At 40.1% G+C, this 23,279-nt stretch overlaps 1 protein-coding gene across 5 annotated transcripts in view; it reads left to right on the forward strand.

Annotated features, from left to right (window-relative positions):
- Positions 1 to 23,279, forward strand: part of REXO5 (RNA exonuclease 5) — a 567,496-nt gene that overhangs the window by 397,319 nt on the left and 146,898 nt on the right. For all 5 annotated transcript variants that reach the window (XM_069210276.1, XM_069210273.1, XM_069210274.1 and 2 more), the window contains 2 exons: positions 15,268 to 15,378; positions 21,626 to 21,763. In XM_069210276.1, the coding sequence (XP_069066377.1) occupies positions 15,268 to 15,378; positions 21,626 to 21,763 (249 nt within the window). The remainder of the gene's footprint in view (positions 1 to 15,267; positions 15,379 to 21,625; positions 21,764 to 23,279) is intronic.

A 23,279-nucleotide genomic window follows, 5' to 3' on the forward strand; every position in this document is an offset into this window, starting at 1 on the left:
CTTACGTTTTCTCAGAACGCAGTGACGTCCCTGGCTTATCTCCTTCTCCACCAGAAGCCCTGATAGTAAACAGCCTGGAGCGTTTTTTGTTCAGCCTGGGTTTCTGAAAACTTCATGTCACTCCGATATAATTCTCCACCCTTTCCTATTTACTCAAATGGTGGGGTGTGATCTGAAAGGTCTACGTACCAGAGGACACATTTTATTAAAAGAATGTGGCACTGCGCAAAGAAAATCCCCAGTCTGTGGCAGAGAAATGGAATAAATACAATAAATAACTCCATCCAGGGCTCTCTGGGAGACAGGAGTGTGACCTGAAGACCTCAAGTCACAAATATGCCAAAGATAACCCTGCACACAAGTAAGTTGGAGCTCTATCTTTTTTACAGACAATAAGAAAAGAATCTGTTCTCTCAGCTCTCCTCTCCTTTCACTGCCTCTGTAGGTGATTTCGTCTCTCAAAGGCAGTAATGGTTCCAGTAATTTATCTTGGCTACTTATTGTTTTATTTCTTCTGCAGACTAATGACGTGATTTGTCATATTAAACATGTAATCTGCAGCTCAAATAAACGTGTACCTTCTATCACTGAAACTGCTTGATACTGGATGGGTGAGGCAATGTGTGTTTGTTTGAATGTGATTGCAGGGCTTGACAGAGTGGCTGAGAAAATGTGGGTGTCTGTGTATAAGAGTTGTGTGAATGGCAGTGGATGACAATGTGGATGAGTAAATGGGTAGGTGACCAACAGCAGCGGGTGAGTAGGTGAATGGAAATACGTGGGTAGTGAGGTTCCCTCACAAGGTGCAATTCTGTCTTGTATTTGTGCCCCACCACTGCTTTCAATCACCAGCCACCACTGGTTGGGTGGTCATTGGTGGCTCATAGATTCTGTAAACACCATTTTCATGTCCCAGCTAGATCCCTCTATCTTAAATTGATGATGCATTTCACACCCAAAAGATGAAAGTAGATGCTTTAATAGACCTTGATTTTGTTCCAGTGTGTTTCAACTGAAATACCTCGTGTCTTGTTTTTCTTCATGGCTTGTTTCAGTAACATTTGCAGATCTCCAAAGGTTTTTTAATTACTTCTTTTCTGTGTTTTGATGAACATGGTCTTCTCTGTCCATATCATTTATTTGCTTGCCTGGTCATTCCTTAAGCATACGTCTAGCTACACTCATTGGGTTACTGTATAAATCCTACCAAATGAAGGGATGTTCTACTTTGATTTCGTATTTTTCATGTTGAGTTTCGGTCACCTTTTTTTCAAAGTAGTTGTATTGTTCACATTAATCTGGTTGATTTTGTGAGGACGATCTGCAGTAAAAACTCAATAGTTGACTGGACACACGTATTTTGGTTTTTAGAATAACATCCAATAATCCTGAATTTTACTGCAAAGATTCCAATTTAAACCATTCGTTTTTCTCCTTTAATTACCATCTTCCAATATGCCAATCACACAATTGTTTAGTTTGCCAAGCCCACAAAAACCTTACAATTTGAAGATCAAGGTTCGACTAGGAACCTGCAGGTATTTTATTCTCCTCTGTTCTACTGTATTTTATTGTATTTGCACTATTAGCATCCATTACATGTGTACTGCCTGTAAATATCAAGAAATAAATGTTAGTCTTATTAACACACTCTTACTCGATCTGACTGGTTTTCGCTGTAATGGACATTTCAGGTCACTACCAGCAAACAATGATATTGCTGTCATTCCTTCCTGAAATTACTGCAAATGTGTGTATGCTTCAAAGTGGTGAAACGAGTGCTGTAACCCAGATACCTGACATCTTTTCAATTTCAACAGTACTGTGCCAACATCTTAATGAGACCCCTTGGCATAGGAGATGATTTCCTACAGATCTTTGTGAACCCAGAGAGACAGAAATGTTTGACTATCTTAAAGTAGCCCATGGATATTGGCAAGTTCCAGATTGTCACAGTTCACTCTTTATACATCAGACTTAGTAAATACTTGATTTGGTTCTGAGAACAAACAGGTGCTGTATTTGCAAACCACCTTATGGTTTTGAATGGTTCTGAAAACTCTACTAGCTTGTTTTAATGCTGCACAAATTAAATTACATGAGTTCTCTAGCTCTTCTTCCATGTGATATAGAAAGTAGTAAAACTGTTTGTGATATCTGGTTAGAACCACATTGAAGTAGCTTTAATAACAAAGTGCACGAGGTAGTTGAAGGTACACACAGCTGTTTCTGCCAGAACACTTTTGAAAGAATACTCCTGAAAGGATCACAATTCGCTCTTTAAGGCTGTAGGCAAACATGAATGTTTTATTTAGAGACAATATTTTGCTTGAGCTCTGTCGGCGTACCAAGGCATTTCTTCACTTAATAACCGAGCATTAATGTGTTGCTATTGCTCTTCATATTTCTTAGGTCCATCCATAGCTGAATGCACATTCCCTCTAAACTTTTCTCCTATTAGAAGGAATTCATAATTTTGGAACCCTAACCTACCTGGTAGCAAACACATTAACTATCCCTGTGATATTTGCCATGTTTTTACTGTAACCACTTTTCATACCTATACTGCTTGCACTAAACCTGGTAATCAGACAGCTAAAAGAGGAAAGAATTGAATAGAAGGTTCAGTTTCTGTATAGATAAAAACAAACATTTACTTACCTTTACTCAGATTCCGTAGCTGAAATATATTCAAATACCAAAAAACTGCTTATACCACAAGGCCCAAGGATCCAGAGTTATAGGTATGAAATTTGTTATCCAGAATATTTTAGTGCAGCACAAAATTGGAAAATGAATTTTGTGCACCTTAGGGAATATGGTTAGGCCATGTTAAAGTCTGTACTTCTCTGCCTTAAAGAAACTACCAACAGGATATATGTGTATTGATATAATGTGTCTATGGAGTTATATTGAAAACTCACTACCTTATATACTGCAATTTACACATGGTGCAGTTCCCACTTCTGTGGAACCCCTTACTCCTCTTCCAGGAGAGCCTCATCAATAGTCATAATCACTGAATATTCTCGCCCACGTGACGGGACCCCGGAGCACATATAAACACACATGTATGTATAATAAATGTTTATGTGAGCATAAAATTGTCCAGAATTGTAATAAATATATAAATCATATTCATGTGTCTATGTAAACATGCAGCCTAGGCTAACAAACAATCTAAATAAAAATGCCCTATTTTTGTAAAGTTTTTCTTTAATAAACATGTCAAGCAGTGTTAAAATTCCTGTAGCGCAGAACAGAGAGACATAAAATGCATTAGCAATCTTATAGAGAGAGAAAACTGTAATGAAAAGCAAAGGTATTTTTAGACAATAGGCTTCATTCACATTAACACAGCAGAACCAAAAAAACTGGCACCATACCTTTAAGGTCTGTAGAACCTCCAGTATCCCACCAAGCCTCAGAGGTGAGAGTGAGGTGACAGTTGGGTACAGTTAGGTTAGTTCTTTTTTCCAGCTCCTTCACTTAGGATCCTGATGCATTGAGATCTCATTTTCTGGGTTTTTTTAACCAGAAAATCTCTATTTAAACCAGATTTCAGAGTTTTACTCGACGTTTTGTCACTTTCTGAGTAAAACAAGACTGTTTCCTGACAGAATTTTTAATTATCTTTATGTAAAATACCACCCCTTTTGATCAAATGCCCTTCTTGTGGTGAAAAGAAGGCTCAGACTGATCCCCTCTCACTCTGCATTGTGGTTCTGCCTGAAACCCACTGTCCTGAGACCTGCAGTCATTGCCATAATCTTTCAAGAAGGACCTTGAAAGACAGAGAGAGGATCCATGGTTTGCAAGAGAGGGAAAAAACAACAGAAACAACCTCTCTTCAGAAGAAGGTCTCCAAGGAAAAAAACGCAGACAAAATGGACAGACGGCTAGCCAGCTCTACCTCAGCAGGAAGTAAAATACTTGTTTGTTCACTGTCAGCATCTACTTTGACATTAACATATCTGTCTTTGTCGCATCAACGTTGTCCACCGACATCAAGAAGCACACCTCCGTCAACAGCAGCATGTGACGTCCAGGGATATAATGTCGAGAACTACTACACATCGTCACACATCTACAACAACGAAGGAAAAGACTCCATCGGCAGACACTCACTGCTCGAAATCAAGCCAGCACCATTGTGCTGATACTCCGTTGAGGGTACGAAATGGCTCATCGATGTCGAAACAACACCTAGTGGCAAAGGCCACAACACAAAAGACAGTCCAGCAATCATCAGCGCCAGCGCAAAGGTCTATTTCTTCATTGAGGGCAACCAGGTGCTGCTCGACGTCGAGACACACTCCACATGTAACATTACACTCAACGTAAAGACATTATTTGAAGTCAAGACATGGGCATTCACGGTCTCCGTCGACGAAATTGCAACATTGTTCAACGTAGAGAAACACCTCACCTATTCCATCGTCGACAAGTCATATTTCTCCTACCAGTTCTCTACAGATGTTTGTGGCTCAAAGACATGACTCACCTGCTAAAACCATAGGAAGTAAATCTTCTCTGGCATCTTCTAGAGCTTCCTCCCTCTCAGTAGCAGGAGTTCAAGTTTTGCCAGTTAACCTTTCACTGAGATGGCTTGAGAGTCTTAGCAAGGGCCCGGTCCCTCATAGTCCAAACTCACAGTATTCCCAAATATATCCACCCACAAGACCAAGAACACCGTCACCAATACCGCAAACTACGCGTAGGACAACACCTGCTTCTACAGATCACTCCTCACCTCAAAGAAGACATAGAACTCCTCGGTCATGCACAAGGAATAGAATGCCTCAAGGACCTAGAGCTACATCAGCTTCCCTTTCCAGGAGATTTCAAATCTCTGAACATATCGATACAGATCACCTTCTTGGTCTACTGCCTCTGCGTTGTCCATTAGAGACTATTCACCTGTCTTAATAGATACTTCTCGGGCAAGAGTCTCCCCGGTGGATGACATTAAAACCTTCAATGAAATACTGGTGAGATGAGCTCATAAATGTAATATAGACATCCCTGAGCCTACAACATCGTCATCAGTACTATTTGAAACATTGCACCATTAGTCCTTATCACGGCAGCTACTCCCTCTGGTTCCAGGACTTTTACAACCAGTAATGGACACTTTCCTCACCCCAGCAACCTTACGTGTAGCACCAACAAGAATTCTCAAGAAATATAAGGCTCCAGATCAAGACCCATTGTTTCTCAGGTCCGATCCTCCACCGGACTGTGTCAATTCTAGCTGCAACCAGAAAAGCCCATTCAGTTGCTTCCCCATCAACAGTATCACCAGATAAGGAAAGCAAACAGCTAGACTCATTGGGAAGAAAAATGTGCAGCACCTCCGCTTCTTTTATGAAAGTATCTAGTGCATCTGCCCTTTTGGAAAGATGCAACAGATCTCGCTGGGATTCGCTATCTAGATTTGTTGAAAAACTACCTGGAGAAAACAGGCCGGATTTCCAATAAATCCTACAAGAAGGAGGCCTAGTAGCCAATCAGATAATTAGCACGGCTGTGGACAGCTCACACCTAGCTGCACATGGGTATGCCAATGGAATATGTGCCAGGCGATCTTGGCTCCGCCTAACAGGCCACAAGCTGGAAGCACGGAATCAGATTGTGAACCTCCCATTCACTGGTAACTCTCTATTTGGGTCCCACGCGGACGATGAGATGGCCAAAATGAAAGAGGTCCCATACCATCAGAGGGTTCAAACCCCTCACTGGGTCCCAAGACAACAACAAAGACAGAGCAGACCCTTATATCAACCCGAAAACCAGTAAGGGAACAAGGAGCAGCCAGACAAAATCCATCTACATCCAAGACATCAGAAAAACAATGAGAAATCACTTACCCCAGTTCTGTCATCCACTCGAATGGTAGGAAGTATTACCAATCATGTAGACAAATGGCGCTCCATAACCAAAGACAAAGGGGTTCTAAATTCTGTACAAAATGGATATGCACTACGTTTCAAAGCTCTATGCATCATCAAAAACATCCAGTCATCAACATCTTCTCTTACAGGGTGAAGTTGTAACATTGCTTCAAAAGGGAGCAATCAAATGGGTCCCACCATCTTAAAGGGGAAGAGTGTACTCCTGTAACTTCCTTGTGCATAAAAATGGTTTAAACAGAGACTTCAGACCAATTTTAGATCTAAAACATCTCAACAAATACATTTGCAAGGAAAAATTCAGAATGTTGGCACTCCATCAAATCTCCCTCCAGCTCCATCGGAGGGACTGGATGTGTTCCATCGATCTGCAAAATGCTAACTTTCACATCCCAGTAGCATAGAAACACCGGACGTTCCTGAGCTTTATGGTAGGATTCAAACACTTCCAGTACAGGGTGCTACCCTTTGCTCTGAAGTCAGCCCCTCGCATGTGTGTAGCGGTTGTGGCAGCACTCCTGAGGGGAAAAAAAAGATCTTCATTTACCTGTACCTTGACGATTGGCTACTGAAAAGCAGCTTGCCCACCCAGACAATGCAACATCTAATCAGATTAAATACCTTTAGAAATCTCGGTCTTCAAGTAAATCTACAAATGTCTATACAGACTCCAACGCAGAGGCATCATTACTTAGGAGCAACATTGGATACAAACCTCGCAAAAGTGTATCCATCGGAGGAGAGACTATTATCAATAGAACAGAAGAGTCACAACATCCTTCGCACTCTGCAACCAATGGCCAGACAAATAGCCTCACTCCTGGGATCCATGAGCTCCTGCATTTTCATTGTCCCGAATGCAAGACTTCACATGAGACTTCTCCAAGAGAATCTGGAGGATCAGTGGAGTCAGTTTACAGACAAGTGGAACAACAGATTGACTCTATCACCAGCGAGGAAAAAACTCACTACGGTGGTGGACTCATCAACAGCATCTGCTAATAGGAGTCCTTTTTCATCAGGACTTTCCTACCCAAACTCTTGTAACGGATCCATCTCTTGAGGGCTGGGGGGGCTCACATGGGTTTCCTCCATACTCGGGCTGGTAGTTTGGCAAAGACCAGCAATACCACATCAACTTGCCAGAGCTGCGAGCACTTCCTATAGCCCTCAAGTCCTGTTATCCATCCATAAAGGGCAGCTCTCTCCTAGTCCAAATGGACAACACAACCACCACTATCTGAACAAGCCCCCAATCTCCAGAGTCACAGACCATCTGGCATTGGGTAATAGCAAGGAGGTTGTAAATCACAGCTATTTACCTCCCAGGACTCCAGAACACACAAGCGTACTCACCAAGTTGAAGCTTCTCAGACAGACACAACTGGATGCTTCACAACAATGTTTTGAAAAGCATTTTTCAAGAATGGGGGTAACATCAAATAGACCTGTTTGCTGACAAAAAAAACAAAAAATGCTGAAGCTTTGCATCCAGGTTGCTCTGACCAGGGACAAAGGGGAATGAGCTGCTGATAGACTGGTCAGAGACATTTCTCTATGCTTTTCCACCCATTCCCCTGATTCCCACAGTAATTAACAAATTCTACAGGGCCAAGACCAGAATAATAGTAATAGCCCCGCCATTAGTGGTACACAGATCTCCTCCATCTATCAGAAAAGCCTCACAGGAAGCTTCAGTGCATACTGGATCTTCTCCACAAGCTAGAGGGGAAGGTATTCCTTCCAAGCCTTCTCTTGTTGAGCTTGACAGCATGGCTCCTGAATTCCTGCAGTATGGTCTTCTACGCCTTTCGCAGGAATGCATGGACATCCCCAAGGAGTCTAAAAGACCTTCAACACAGTGTTCTTATTCATTCAAGTCAAAAAGATTCTACATCTGGTGTATCCAGAATGACTTGCATCCAATTCTCTGGCAGGAGTTTGTCATACTACCCTACCCCTTTCACCTAGCAAAATTAGGTTTGCAGTTTTCATCGATTAAGGTGCATCTTGTAGCCATTACTGCTTATCGAAAATCACCCTCTCAAGCATGATTCTTTACAATACCTGTAGTTAAAGATTTTCTAGAGGACTTAAAAAAAGTTTTCCCATTCATTTATACACCTTCCCCTCTGTGGGAATTGAATGTGGTCCTGTCTAAACTCACGGGTCCCCCCTTTGAGCCCATTCACAAAGCTTCTTTACAGCATTTTCCATGGAAGACAGCTTTTCTGGTTGCCATCACCTCGGCTTGCAGAGTTAGAGAAATCCAGGCTCTCTGCGCTAAAGAACCCTATACAGTATTTCATGATAGTAGGGTGGTAATGAGGACCCACCCTGGTTTCCTACCTAAAGTGGTGTCTGACTTTTATATTAACCAGACATTCTTTTCTAAGCCATCTACACCAACAGAAATAACTTTGCATACCTTAGATCTAAAAAGAGTACTAAAGGTTTATCTTGATAAGACTAAAGATATCAGACAGTCTGATCATTTGTTAGTAAACTATGGCCCCATGAGAACAGGTATAGTTGCCTCAAAACAAACCATTTCCAGGTGTATAGTCTCATGTATTCTATTTACCTATTAAGTGACTAAACAAATAATTGACTGCCAGACCCAAAGCCCATTCCATAAGGGGCAAGGCTGCAACAGTAGCCCTTCTGAAGAATTTTCCTGTCTCAAAAATCTGCAAAGCTGCAACATGGAGTTCGGTACATACTTTTACAAGGCATTACTGTCTAGATTCAGACATTAAGACACACATGCAAGTGAGTCAGGCTTCTTTACGAAATCTATTAAGATGAACAAGTAAACTGCTTGTGCTCATACTGCTTCGCACCTGGGCTGTGGGATGGGCTTGCTAACCTATTCATTGCTTATTGCTATTGATGAGGATCCCCCGGAAGAGAAGGAAAAGTTACTTACCTGTAAATCCCACCTCCCCAGACGAAACGCTCAATATACAGCAGTTTATACTTCTTGTATTCTTTTCTTCTTATGACCATAAAAAGTACTGACCTAACTGCAACCCAACTGCCACCTCACTCTCACCTCTGAGGCATGGTGAGATACTAGAGTTTCAAACAGGCCTTAAAGGCACACTGCCAGTTTTTTTTATTCTGCTATGTTAATATGGATGCAGCCTATTGGCTAATAATGCCTTTGATTTTCATTACAGTTTTTTTCTCTACATAAGATTGCTAATGCATTTTATGTGTCTCTGTTCTGCACTATAGAAATGTGAACTCTGCTTGGCATGGTTATTAAAGAAAAACTTTGTGAAAATAGGGCATTTAAGGCTGTTTGTTACCATGGGCTGCATGGTTACATAGGCAGATGTATATGACTTGTATATGTGTTATAATTCTGGACACAATTTTCTTACATATACATTTAGTATATATACATGTGTGTTTATATGTGCTCTGGGGTACCCGCACCTAGGTAGGAATATTCAGTGCTTATGACTTTGATGAGGATTCCCCTGGAATAGAACTAGGATTTACAGGTAAGTAACTTAACCTATTCAACCAACTTCTTCCAGCTATTGTAGTGGTATTGCTGGAGCTGATCATATTCCAGATTGTTTCACCTTTCCGATATGATAATGCCATATCTGGTAATGCTCTTAAAAATGGAGTAGTCTATTGTGAGTAACCACAACTGTCTGTGGAGGATATTGCCTCAAACAGCACCATTACTTTAGATGGTAATAAATGTAATGACCTCTATGTCCTTCTTATTTATTTTTAGTCTTACTATTAATGACTGTTGTGGCTCTGTCTATGGTCTTCACTCTCTCGATGACTGTCCTGTGTCTTCTTAATATCCATGTTGTCATAATCTCTGTTCCATGTCTTGCATATTCTTATTAAATTCATCATCCTCACTACAGTTCATATGTGCCATAATAATTTCACTAAAGGTATAAGGTTTTCATTTTATTTGTGTCCTAGGATATTAACTTTTTACATGTAACATTACTTTGCCTGAGGACTCCTTGCAAAACATTCTATTCTCTATCCTTTTCCATTTAATTTACAGGTCCACATCCTAGAATGTGCTATGGCTAGTAGTATAAAGCATAGTAAATAATATAATCTACTCACAGCAATTTGTCAGCATGAAATTCATATAATTCTTCTGTAGTGCCAGTCATAACATCAGAATGTCCTCTTTCGCCACAAGTACTACATTTTCTCTACCCATGTATGTGTGCATGGGACCCAAATCTCCTCACCCTCAAGCCAGCTTTTAAATAAGTTGGCATAAGAGGGAGCTAATCTGTAGCCAATCGCTGTGCCGTGCAACTGTTTGTACCAAGATCCATCAAAAAGAAAAACTTTGCTCCTGTGGATGTAATCTGTCATATTGATTAGCGTCTCATCATGAGCTAGGAAGCAGAGGCGATTTCTCTTTTAGGGTTGAGGGGCTATGCCCCTCTGAAATTCCTACACATTCACATATTAAATACTAAATAGATCGATTTGTTTAGAGATAGGATCATATCTCTAAACAAATTGATGCATTTACGGCTGGGCTGTCTGTCCCAGGCTGGCTGCCCTACCCAGCTTTCAAGCACAAGACAGAAGCCAAGGCAGTAAATCAGCTTTCTACATTGTGAAGCATGTCACAGGGCTGACTGCTCTAAAGCCCTTCATTCCCATTCTGGTCTATGGCAGTATTCACTATAGGCCAATGACGCTTTTATCATGATTTTGGGCATCAGTCTCTTCTTCCCTGCGTGAGGGAAGCCATCTCTCATTAACAGGCATAGATCCCACCCTTTCCCCATTTGTCATGCAGTAGGAGTAGATGCAAGCACGTGTGATTTAGTGCCTTGTCTTTGGTAACTGTAAGTGCTACAATGCTAATATTACGTTAGTTTTTGTTTTTTTACTGAGATCCCTTGTCACGCTAACCTCCCCAATGTGACACGCCAGGCCCTGGCTGCAGACAGCTGGCTCCTTTAGAAGTGGAACTGCTGTATTTTTTCCTTGTGAAACTGTTCCAAATGACGAGTAGGGTTCTTGCTCCCTTGCGAAATGAATCCAAATATCTGAGTCAAGTGGAAGGGGAGGAATACGTCCTCAAAGTAAAAGCAGTTATCTGCTGTATGATGTTAAAACTAGCCCTGTCTTCATGCCCTTAACATCAATTGCACAAACATGGATTGATATGCGAGTAATTAAGTTAAAATGTGTGTAAGCCGTTTAGTTCCTCTTATTTCACCTTTTTTACTTAATTTTGCATTACCCAAGAGCGTTAGCTGTTTCATCATGTTGTATTTCTGAGCATTGTATTACTCTTGCATAGTGCATACTTTGACTTGTGCCAGGTGTTTATTTATGAGGGGCTTTGATTGAGAGCGCTGGTGCTGAGGCTGAAGGCAAAGCGAAGTGCCTGACAGCGGGTTGGTCTCTCCGCAGGGCACGCAGAACAGTGCTCATGTATTCCAGATACAAATCAAATTCAGTGTAAATGTGTGCGAAGGGGTGCATAGAGGTCATAATATTTAAACGGCAAAAGCAAAATGAGATATATATATATATATATATATACAGCTTAGATGTGAATGAGTGCAGTGTATGTTTGGGGGGGTAAAATGATGAAGATGCGAGGGAGTACATTTAGGGGAGAGGGAAAAGAAGGTGCTGAAGAGGAAAGAGAGGAGGTTGAAAATGTGCAGTTGGATGAGATGTGAAGAGGAAAAAGGGCATACTTATCTAACATAAAGCACACAACTGAAGGCCATACTTCTTCTGTAGGCTTCAATAATATATAATTCACAGTCTCACAATTTCGGAATTGAAACATTTTTAATGTTAATTATTTATAACTAATCATTGTTGGTACTCATTTATCTTAAACAGCTATCAACCACTGACAGAGTCAATAGTATTGTCAGGTTTTAGGTGTATGTCAATTGTTGTGTAATATTTCTGGATGCGATAACATCTCAGAGAGAAACCAAAATGCAGGCCGGGTGGCAGACTATGGGAATCCCAGAACTTTATTTTACATGTTCCCTCTTAGCAAGCCCCCACCTTTTTCATCCCCCTTAAAGATCTGTCTGCGCATATTTCTGTATGATTGATTGGAGACAGCAGCTGTAGGAGCTGATGCCTGGTTAGAGCGTTTTCTTTCAAGGTTGATGCTGCATGCAGTGCAAGCCCACACTTTAAAGGGCCTGAAGTTCTTGCGCTGTACAATTTGCACAATAAATTAACAGTTGAACGTATCAGTGCAGTAAGATATGGGGCCATTTTTAATGTGTTTGGTATTTCAAGACTATACGTTCCCTCTGCTTTATAAACCTTGCTTTCTCAATAAATTAATTTGCTTTAAAATGCACCCTTTTTCAACCTTTTTTCATTTTGTTCTTGAGAGGAAGTCTCACCTTGGACCTCACATTTGTTCATTAAGCTTGCTCGCTACACAAGTCATACCCAACTTTTACGGCCCCACCACTTTCAAATGTCACCAGCCACCACTGTTAGGAAATTAACCTGTCTTTTGTTTGATAGGGTTCCAGAGCATGTAGTCCCCATTCATGTTCAATATTTGTATATAAGGAGACAACATCTAAAATTGCCAGTAACATGCCATCAACCCATACAATATCCTTCATCATAATTAATACATATTGGGTGCCCTTAATGTAAGACCATACGTTTCTAACAAAGGGCTGCAAAAAGGTGTCTACATTCTCTGAGATTCTGTCTAATAGTGCATATATCCCTGAAATAATTGGCCTTTCAGGAGTGAAGGCAGCCTTCTTATGAATTTTAGGTAGAGTACAGAGACAGGTACTTAGGTCTGCCTGCAATCAAGCAGAAATAAATTATCATTGTTAATTAGACCTTTGTTTAGCCAGACTATGTAAGTCATTGTAGTATGCAGGAATAGGATCTGACCACTGTGCAAAAATCTTATTTTTGTAGTCCTGCCTGTTGATGATAATAGTGTTACGCCCTTTATGTGCCTCAGATATTATCAGGGATTGATCTTTATACGGTTACGAGAATTATGAATAACCCAGGATCAGGGGCACCTATCTAACCAAACTAAATCCATTAGTGGTATGGCAACTCAAGGTATGTCCCTTACACCAGTATGGTTCAAATGTTTTTGGAGATGTGTTATACTTAGTTCCTTAACACTGGTAGCAATTACTGTGATTGAGCTATTGCCAAAAAAAACAATTATAAAACTCCCTTCAGTTATTTTCTGGTAGATGTGATTTAAGCATTTCTGCGCTTATGTTAGATTTTTATATAGAACTAGATCATGATATGGCCAATCAGTTACAAAACACCTGGTGTTGGATGACATTGTTATTATATTTAGAGATGTGTATGTTGCATTGTCATTAACACAACGTGGCATCTTAGTACAACCGGCATACAGCCTGGTTCTCTTCATTGACACAGTTCTCTTCAATGAAATGTCAGGATCGATACAGAGATGCAAATAGGATATGATTGTGTAAATTACATTTAGATGGTTTATGTTGATGCCCTCTTTGAGGCAGATAAGTGAAATTCGGGGTTTGTGAGCATATAATACATTGTATTACATTTTGTGTGAATGAGTTATTCCAGAGATTTGTTCAGGTGGCCAAAGAGGCTAGAATATTTGAAAATTTACAAAATGACTTTTTAAGAAGGTGATTATTATGTTACCCAATTACTTCAGAACTTTGTTTCACATTGAACAATGATTACCCTGAAGGTAGCTGGACTACAGTTAAGTCCAGCTAGGCGACTCACTATTACAGTAAATTGAGGTACCAGACGTTACAAATAGAGATACTAGACTAAGTACATTATGTTACACAGAATAGCTAATATATCGGGTTTTGGGTCTGAGTATCTCATTGCCCATTACTTGGGATAAGCTATGATGATTTTACACTTTCTACTGTCCTGCAGCCTCACAAGTTTATAAAGCGTGCTGCACGAATTCTCCATAACATTCTGCTTTCTTTAGCACAAATATGAAACAATACCGTATATGACTTTGTACGCATTTTTAGGGGGCGAGCGCAAAGCACTCCGATCTGTGTTGTAATCTCTCGTTGGGCTTCAAACCACGCCCATGTCACATCAGTCTCTTTTTGGTTTGTGAGCTTGCCTTTTAAAATCTGCTTGCATACGTCATGCCTTTTCCGGTGTTTAACCCTCCTCGAGCACAGCGACCAAGTACTGAAAGCAAACGAGGCTCGCTGTTTTCCGTCCGGTTTCTGGACTACTTTTTCTCTTTTTTGCAGTGCGATCTCGCTTGGCAGAAGTTGAGTGCTTTGCATGACATCGACCCTGTTACATAGTTAATTGCACTTTTGCCGATAGGTTTCACTATGAGCGAACATTTATTTTTCTTTGTGTGTCTGCTTTGCGTTTATGGCGGCCGTCAGCTCGCTTATGTGAAACGTTTATATTTCAGTTTATATGGCAAGAAAAGTCCAGTTAGTTATGTGAAACTGTTTTACTTTTCAATTTCAATTTATGTGGCAAGAAAAGTCCGGTTAGGAGTTTACAATGCTAATTGATCTAGCTAGATGGAAATGCGAGACCCATTGCTTTGCAAATACTTGTTTCACTTGGTATTGCATGCATGGAAACATGATATTTTTTCCTAGCAAACGATGATTTCATTAATTGGATTCCCTTTTTTTGCACTTTCGATAGATTTGGAGTAAATGTGACCCATTTGTGGTGCTGAAGATACGTTTAAACCAATATGAATAACTGAGATGTTGTTTTATATTGAACTTGCAGCCCTGATGAAATCAATGGTCGGATACTTGTCATGCTGTAACACGTTTTGGCTGCTTGTAATCGTTTGACATGATACATAGATAAAATAAAAGAGGTAATTAGGTATACACACGGCTCACTCTTGTCATTTACGATTGGGGACATTCCATAATTTAGTCTGGATCAATTCTCATTTTTGGAATATGCAGGTAAAGCTGTTGTACCTGGTTTGCCATTCACCAGTCGCTTGATAAGATGATTTTTGTAAGTTTGTACTTATTACAGATCCCTAGGGCAAGAGTCAGCAGTCTCCTGCTACTCTGTTTCTTAAACATAGGAAAGATATAACTTCAGACTGAAGGGGTTACTGTTAAAGGACTAGGCTTTACTGAAAGTACATAACCTTACTATTGTGACTGTTGTGACTCCGAAGGGAATTACTCCAACTTATTAAACTCCTATTTAAGCCATACAGTAATTCTTGTTAAATGTTAATTAGCACGTGTATAGTAAATGCAGTACTGTTGTGTTTGGATGTGAATGCTGCATTCATATCAACTGGTCACAAACGTGACATTTTTGTCTTCTGTAGGTTCTCCAGCAGGCCAGGGAAGAAGTCCCTGTATACACCATGAGTATAGTTCAGTTCTCCACAGGCGCTGGCAATATTGAAGGTTCCCTCATGCAGCAAGTTCATGCAAAGGTAACTCAATTAAGTTATTTCAAACTGTTTAGAAATGTTCAATTTCAGTCAATGAATGTAATTCCCCAACAGGGAATGTGTCCTACCCATACAGATTGAGATTTTTGAACTTAGAAATATCTGGTCTACTTAGCAAAATCAACTATGCATATGCTCACATCAGGCATATTTTGGAGCCTGTAGTTTCTCCAAATTCAGAATAAATTGACATTCTGTGAAGTCCACATTAACTGTTTTGGTTGGCCGAGTGAGGGGGAAGTTTGTTTATATTAAAATTATTAGGTGTCTGCATTAGAACAGGAACCATGTAGTTTGCAGGAGTCACCATTTCAATTTCTGTTTACTTCATCTCATGTTGATATGGTTGATGGTATTTTGGAGGCTCATGTTGCAAGCCACGTTATTGATCTATTGAAGTCTTTACATTTGCATCGGAAATCAAAGCTAATGTTCAATGACTGTTTCTTCATTGTTTCTTTTTTTTTTATAGCAAGGATACCACAGTTGTCTGCTACACCCCTATTGTTTGTGACATTTACAAAACCCTTCTCTTTGATGTTAAAACAGAATAAATGAGATATATTGTTCTCTTAAAGTAGTATTTGATAAAACCAACTTTGTGCATACTATTATATATTTCTTCTCCAAGAGGAGTCAAAAGAGGCATTCAAATTTTCTTGATTTGCTCTCCTCTCTTCTAGCTCCTTTTTAAAAATATCCACTTTGAAAAAAAAAAACATGGTTATTTGCTGGGAAGCCTCAATATGATTTGTAATAGTAAAACGTAATTGATACTTGGGTGTCCTCTGTCTAAACAGATATCTAAAGAAGGGAGAAATATATGTTTCATTGTGAAAAGGTCTAATACTTTTTAGAGGTACTGGTTTCACATGTATAGAGTTATTGTATTACAATATTTAGTTAGTGTTTGACTTTTAAGCCAACTCATTACCCTCCCTCACTGTTACATAACTAGATTTCAAGTGATGCTTAATAGATTTGTCTGTGATAAAGGTAACATTTAATTATTGTGAAGGTAATTATGTTAACCTGGCACTACCAAGTATACGGTTACTACCACTCTTCAGAGACTTTAATTTTGTATTGTAATCATGTTGCCCTTTATGATCAACAAATCCTTCCCTTTACCAAGTTTTCCTTGAAGTGCTACAGCAGGGGCAGTCCATGGAAATTCACCATCTTCACCCATTTGACAAAAGTTAGGTTAATGAAAATCCATTCATTATGCTCTGAATGAGATAGTTACATTATTGCTCCTCCCTGTAGTAGTAGGGTTGGAATCTTTTTTTTGGCCCTTGTTAGCAATCCGGCAAATTGGCTGTGGAAGCGAGCTTCTCGAGCGTTTCCATAACTAGTGAAAGTGCTTGCCACTTTCTTTGTTCATTCTGAAAACCACCTACTCTCGAATGACCCTTTGTCCTTACTTTTCCCTTTATAACATTTATTGTTAGTCTGTGATTTTAAAGCGTCTCCCTGCAGCAATAGCCTTTGCTCTGTAGAATGTAATATTCATATTTATATGTTACACTCCTCATTTTAAAAAAATCCTTGCACATGTTATTGATCGTACCTAAATGGATTTATACAGGAGAAAAACATTAATTTTGTCACACAGGAGGCTGATGGATTCTTGTCTGCTGATAGTCTGAAGTTCTATAGCATTGCTGTGGAGTGATACAATTCAGGATTGTGGCACTTCAATCCAACCTTTTCTTTAGATTGACTAAGTTTGAGTCTGTAGGTTGTACCTGCCCACAAGAGGAACTTATGTAAGACTGGACTTCATGCAATATTAATTTAGGGGAGGCAGGGTCATTGGAACACAGAAAAACAAATCAAAGCGAGCAGAATAATTATTATAATTAGGTTTGCCCTTTGAGTGTAAAGTACAGTATTCTCTACTTTTAGGAGTCATTTGTAATCTTGATGAAGTCTTGGTACTCAAGTTAAATAGCTGATGTGTTTCTATAGTGTGTCCTCAGTGAGATTTTGAGTATCAGTTCTATCTTGCTTTATTGAATTCCAGATGAAAATGTGTGTGTTCTCAGGACTGGTTTCAGGCACACATTCTGTTTGTTTAGGGTTAAGGGGACTGTGCAGTTGCATCATATTTTTGTAACTTTTTCTCTGCAGGGACATATTTTTCTGTGTGAAGAAATCCTTTACCAGCATCTAGAATTACTTAGTTGTACACTTGAGACTGGAAAGACGGTTGAGCATGTTTGTGAATGATCATAATGTTAGACTGTGTGGGTGTTCCCAGTATTTGCAATGACCTTACCCCTGACCCTTCTTTGGAAACTCCTATTTTCTTATTCCCTTTATTTAAAGGGGTTTCCGGTGCTAGCTGTTGCAACACCTCTGAAAACCACAGCTGACCTCATCAAACAAGCATTCTAGAATGCCTATTGTTTGTGTTTATTAGCAGTGCTAGCCTGGGCAAAGGGAAGTGTTTTGGTACTACACTGGTTGACCCCTTACCTTATAACAGTGCAAAGTCTTATTACTTGATGAGTGTTTTTCATTGCTACTATCATCTGTGCTTAGAGATATCTGCAAGTGAGTGAGAAAGTACCTCTGCTTGCATGGTCACCCCATTTTTTTGTGGACTGATGCTGCTGGATTTTTGACTCTGCACTGGCACACTGCTAACCAGGCCCCCAGTGCATGTTCCTGTTACCCCTAAAACATATTGAAATATGCTGAAACCAACATGGACGTTAACTTTTCCACAAGGCCATAGTATGTAGTGCCTAAAGTACACCCACGACATGGAAGGTTAAATGCCACCTATGGACAACTGTACTACTCCGCCATCTACAAGCGGGGTGATACAAACATGACTCTAGGCTTGCCATTGTAACCAGGCTGCTGCAGTTTTAAAATTGCAACTTGAGAGAAAACCTGTCTTTAAATATGAATATGTCACCCTTATGTAAACCATGTATCCCTCAAGGCAGGGTGCATGATATTTTAAATAAGGACATGTAGCCATTTAAAGTTAACATGTCATTACACTGACTAGCATCTTAAAGCTATAGAGAAACAATAGGAAGCAATACTAAATAGCAATTATACTATCTCAGGCTACGGAGCAGCTAGAAAAATAATTCAAGGACTGAGATTTAAAATTTATTAAAATCCCGACTCAATTGTGAAGTCAGATTTTTAATAAATTAAAGAGAGGTAGAGGCTAATTTACGGTCAATCAGCTGATGGGTGGCCACGATGAGGTGTGAAATCTACTCCCAGAGCAGAGACAGTAGACAGGGTGTGGGAAGGTCTTTTGTTCTTCTGGTGGAAAGACCACTTGGGCAGGGGCCAGAAACTTAATTTGCTTCAAAGAACCTCCCTGGTCACAAGCAGATGTCAGATGACGTCTGCTTGTGCCTCTTTTGTCCTACCAGTCAGGCAGCCATTGAACTCAATTAGGAGCAAAGCTGCCCCTGGAACTGGTTTGGAGTGGCCAAAGATTAAGGAACTGTTCGTTGTCTTGCCCAGTTCTCAGTGTGGGTACCAATGCTCTACACAAGAGGAGAAAGGTTTCTCCATCTTGGATTTAGTGAGTATAGGGAGCTGTGGGATTTGTTTGCAGTAAGACACTGTAATTGTTGCACACCTGGGTAGGTTTACCCGTAGGAACTTGTCCCATATTATTTAGCGAGGGGCCAGGAGTAACCCCAACCCATAAGCTAGTGCGAGGCATGAATGTGGCACCATAGGACACATTTTTTTTTTTTTTAAGAATACTGCTGGATTTGTGGAAGAACAGAAGAAAGACTGCACCTGATGTATGAGACCTTTGAAGAGATCTTGAGAGCTGGACCTGCAGCTGCTACTACCCTGGGCAAAGAAGTATACTTAAAGGGTTTGTTGTATGACTCCATGTGTAAGCAACAGGGCCACAACAAGCTACAAGAGGCATTGTCCTCAAGAGTCCAGCTGACCAGTTCCAAGTGGAGCTGACCTGGACCCTACTGGTGGCCTCTGCTGGACTGAGCCTTGACTTGCAAGTGCTGTTCCCGAGGTCATGGGTCCCCTGACTGTGCCTAACTGGACGACTTCTAGCATTTCTGAAAAGCAGGGATTTAAATAAAATTAGTCCTAAGGCATCTTGGAGGACTGGGACAAACCTGCCATGCCGAGTTGCCCAAGGTGGATTGTCACTGGGCTGAATAAACATATTTGTCCCTTCCCTTCCCACACTCGGGGATCAGAGGTTATCCACAGCAGCAAATCCAGTTCAGCTGGACCTCGCAGAGAGGTGTCCTGCCACTTAGAGCCTTCTTTAAATACAGCCTGCTGCCGTGCCCCGCTGGAGGATTCCAAGTGCCAAAAAAGAGGTTGTCTGAAGGTAGAAAGTTTGACTGGTCAAAAATGCCAAAGTATTTGACCAGATCGAGGACTTCCCTGGGCATGAAATTAGAATTTTCTTGTTCTGTGTTTTTTCCAACCAAAACCCACAGCTTTACCAAGACTTTGTCAAATGCCTATCTAACCTCACAAAGCGCTTTTCCACAATAGACCACTTGCTGCCTTGCCCTGCTGAAGGACTTTGGCTTCCATAAAAGACTAAGTCCAAAGATAGAACTTCCGACTGGGTCCAACCTGATTAGTGTATCTGACCAGCGCTCCATTGCGATCAGCTTGAAATCACACCTAGGTCCAGGTCTACCATAACCACTGACAACCACTGGCGCTTTTTGGTGTATTTTTACTCAAAACCCAAATTTCGTATATCTAGTTCCCCTTACTGGATTGTTGTTGGTTTGGTGTCCATTTTTGTCATTACATTTTACTCAGTTGTTTTAATTCGGAATCAGTTTTTTATTGTGTTGTGTATGTATTTTTTTTTTTGTTTGTTTTTTTAAGCTGGTTTGATGCTTCTAAATGCTTTACACATTTCCTAAAGTTAAACCTGCCTGCTTTGTGTCGTAGTTACCTGGGGTTGAGCTCATGTTTAAATTACTGAAACCATTAACTGGACCTAACAAGATCGTTACTTTATTACTTGTAATGGACCACCATCCACCCCAGTTAATGATTTACTTTTTGACAATATGCAGATTCTATAAATCAGGATCTGACATTTGCGGGCGTAGGTAATCCTTCTTGCACAACCTCAGATTGATTTATGTGTGCAAAGAGTTGCTCTAACCGTTTCCATAACGGTAATATCACTGAACATCTGTGCCGTCTCCCTTGTGGTATTATCCACCCAGTAATCCCCTTAAAAGGCACAGTTTATGAGTTGAGTTAGTCTGCTAAATCAAACAAGTGACATGAGTGACAGATTTTGGGAAAATAAGTAAAGTTTGGAGTTAGCAGGGATTTAATGATGTTTCTCAGAGCAGCTGAATGAATTGTTTTAAAAAAAAACTGTAGATGTTTTTGACAATTCAGATGACATTTTCTGTTGCCAATTCTTCTTTGAGGCTATGCAATGTAAATGAAGGGAAGGAAATTTTGCACAGTTGATTGTTCTACAGGCAGTGTATCTCCACCAAATCTTTTTATGCAGATTTGTTCCAAGAGGTCAATAAAACCAGATTCCCAAGTGCCACTTTAAAAAACATTTGTGTGCACTACCTCTTTAAGGGTCGACATTTTTCCCTTGATTGCAGGCGTGAATATATAATGAAATAGGTAGTCACTTCATTGATTTTAACTGCTTCTGCAATGGTTTAAGACCATTAAACACCACAATAATATGTGTCAACAAACAGTGAACATTTTCACCTAAATTGAGCGATTATTCAGAGTTCTGTTATAAAGCCTTGCACATTATTTTATTGGAACATTGGAATGTTTAGAGCTCTATTGAAGACAATGGAGTTGCTCAGGCTTATAATGGCTGGTATAAGTCTTCTGCTCCAACATTCTAATGTTTGTCTTTATTTTTATCCCTTTTTATTTAGAACATTCTACCGTCAGTGGGTGGAATATTCTGTTAGCCTTCAAGCTCTTCTGCCACAGGCTATACCAGTTGTTAAAGGTCCTCTCCCTCATTTTAGGCTCTCGTCTGTGGCTCGGGCCTAAAACTCCGGTTCAGGGCCTTGAACACTTGGTATAGCCCCAGCAGCAGGCTATAGTGAAACTGTAAATTGCATTTGACTGTTTTTTCTGTATTGGTCAATGTATTTGGGCAGGAAATGTTTGATATGTTGTTTTTTTATTTTATTTAGCAGTTCTCCATTATATTTCTGATTTATTTGTCTTGCTACAGATGAGAACTCAGTTTGCTGAGATGACGATGGTGTATGCGGGCCCATTTAATGACCTCTTTTCACTGCAATATGTGAAGGAAATATTTGAAACATGTGGTCCCATCCAGTCGCTCTGCATGGTCACAGGTACACAGCAGGTAAGCAATACCTGTACCTCAGATACCTAAACATGCACAGCAAACCAAAGAAGCAAGTAACACAGGGACTGGGTCGGGTACCGAAAAGGTGTAAATCACTGACAGCAACATATTTTCAAATAAGCAGGGGTAAAGTAAATAGGTCTGGCCTTGGCATGCCGGTACAGTGTTTTTTTTTGTTTTTTTTTTGTTATAGCAGGCACACATGTTTCCACCCAAAACCTAAATATGGCCATTGCGTGGTTGGAATGAGTGTTTGTAATGTTCAAAAACATTCTCTGATGTGGTTGTTTTTCTTACGCTTATTTTTTAATGTCATTCCGGTGTGGCATGTGTTTTATTATTATATTTTTGTGAAGAAGGTATCACATCCAACAAAACACTCAAATTGGATGCAACTCTAATGCTACAATATCACTTAAACAATTTCTAATGCCAGCACCCGAAGTGCAAGTAAAATGAATACCTTTTCATTAAAAATATGAAAACACAAATAATGTAAAAAAGCACACTTTCAACCAGCTTTGTCACTGAAGAGGATGCAGCTATTTTAGGTGAATGTTAACAATGTGTAAAAGCTTTGTGCAGACACTCCAAATGTCCAAATGATGAGTCAATGGGTAAAATGAGCTGGCCCACTGCACTATGCTTTGTGCTGCGGCGGGCAGAAGTGAAATGAGGTTGACAATTTAAACAGACTTCTGATAAAATCTCTATATATGTATGTTTTTTTGGAAATAAATAATCTAGAACAAGAAGACACATAATAAATATGTTGAAGACTCCAGCTTAAATGCACAAATAGCAAGGGCCAATGGCACATTGCTAGATTTATACAAAATAAATAGCAGGCAGCAATACATACATGTTTGGGACATATGAATAGCACACATCAACCCTGTGTACACATAAAAAGAAGTACAGATAACCTCAAAGATTGCAAAAACAATAAGCCTTGTGAGTATCCGACCACCAAAATAGGCACATCCTAGATGCTGAGACATGAATAGGTGGTATGAGTAGAAGACCTGTAAGACTTGCCACTCCCTCTTTGTTTTAAACATGTTACTACACAATAATAAAGCAATATATGAATCAGTAACTGATTCAGGGGCAGATCACAGAAGGAGCTGTGTGTAAAACAAAGACTTGAAGGCATTAGGGCAAGAGACCGTAGCTCTGCCCATGCTCACAGGAGTTGGTAACTCATAATCTCTCTGTGCTGTCCGCTGGTAAGGCAAGCTGATAAGTGTTTTATTCGGAGTGGACTGAAATGTGTATTGATAAAGACCAGATATTTGTTGCTAGACTAGTTGATGTTGAAGAGAAAAATTGTATAGACTTAGTTGGTAAAGATATACTTTGTAAGTCAGAAATAGGAGAAACTGGCCTTGGCCACCACAGCGACTGGGGGCGGGGGGGGCGGGGCGGCAGGCGAAGCCACAACTAGTTACAATCAGGGAGCACTCCAAGTTGATTAACTTTTGACACAAGACTGAAAAAGCCACCCTTATGT

Source organism: Pleurodeles waltl, chromosome 10, assembly GCF_031143425.1.
Source record: "Pleurodeles waltl isolate 20211129_DDA chromosome 10, aPleWal1.hap1.20221129, whole genome shotgun sequence".
NCBI lineage: Eukaryota > Metazoa > Chordata > Amphibia > Caudata > Salamandridae > Pleurodeles > Pleurodeles waltl.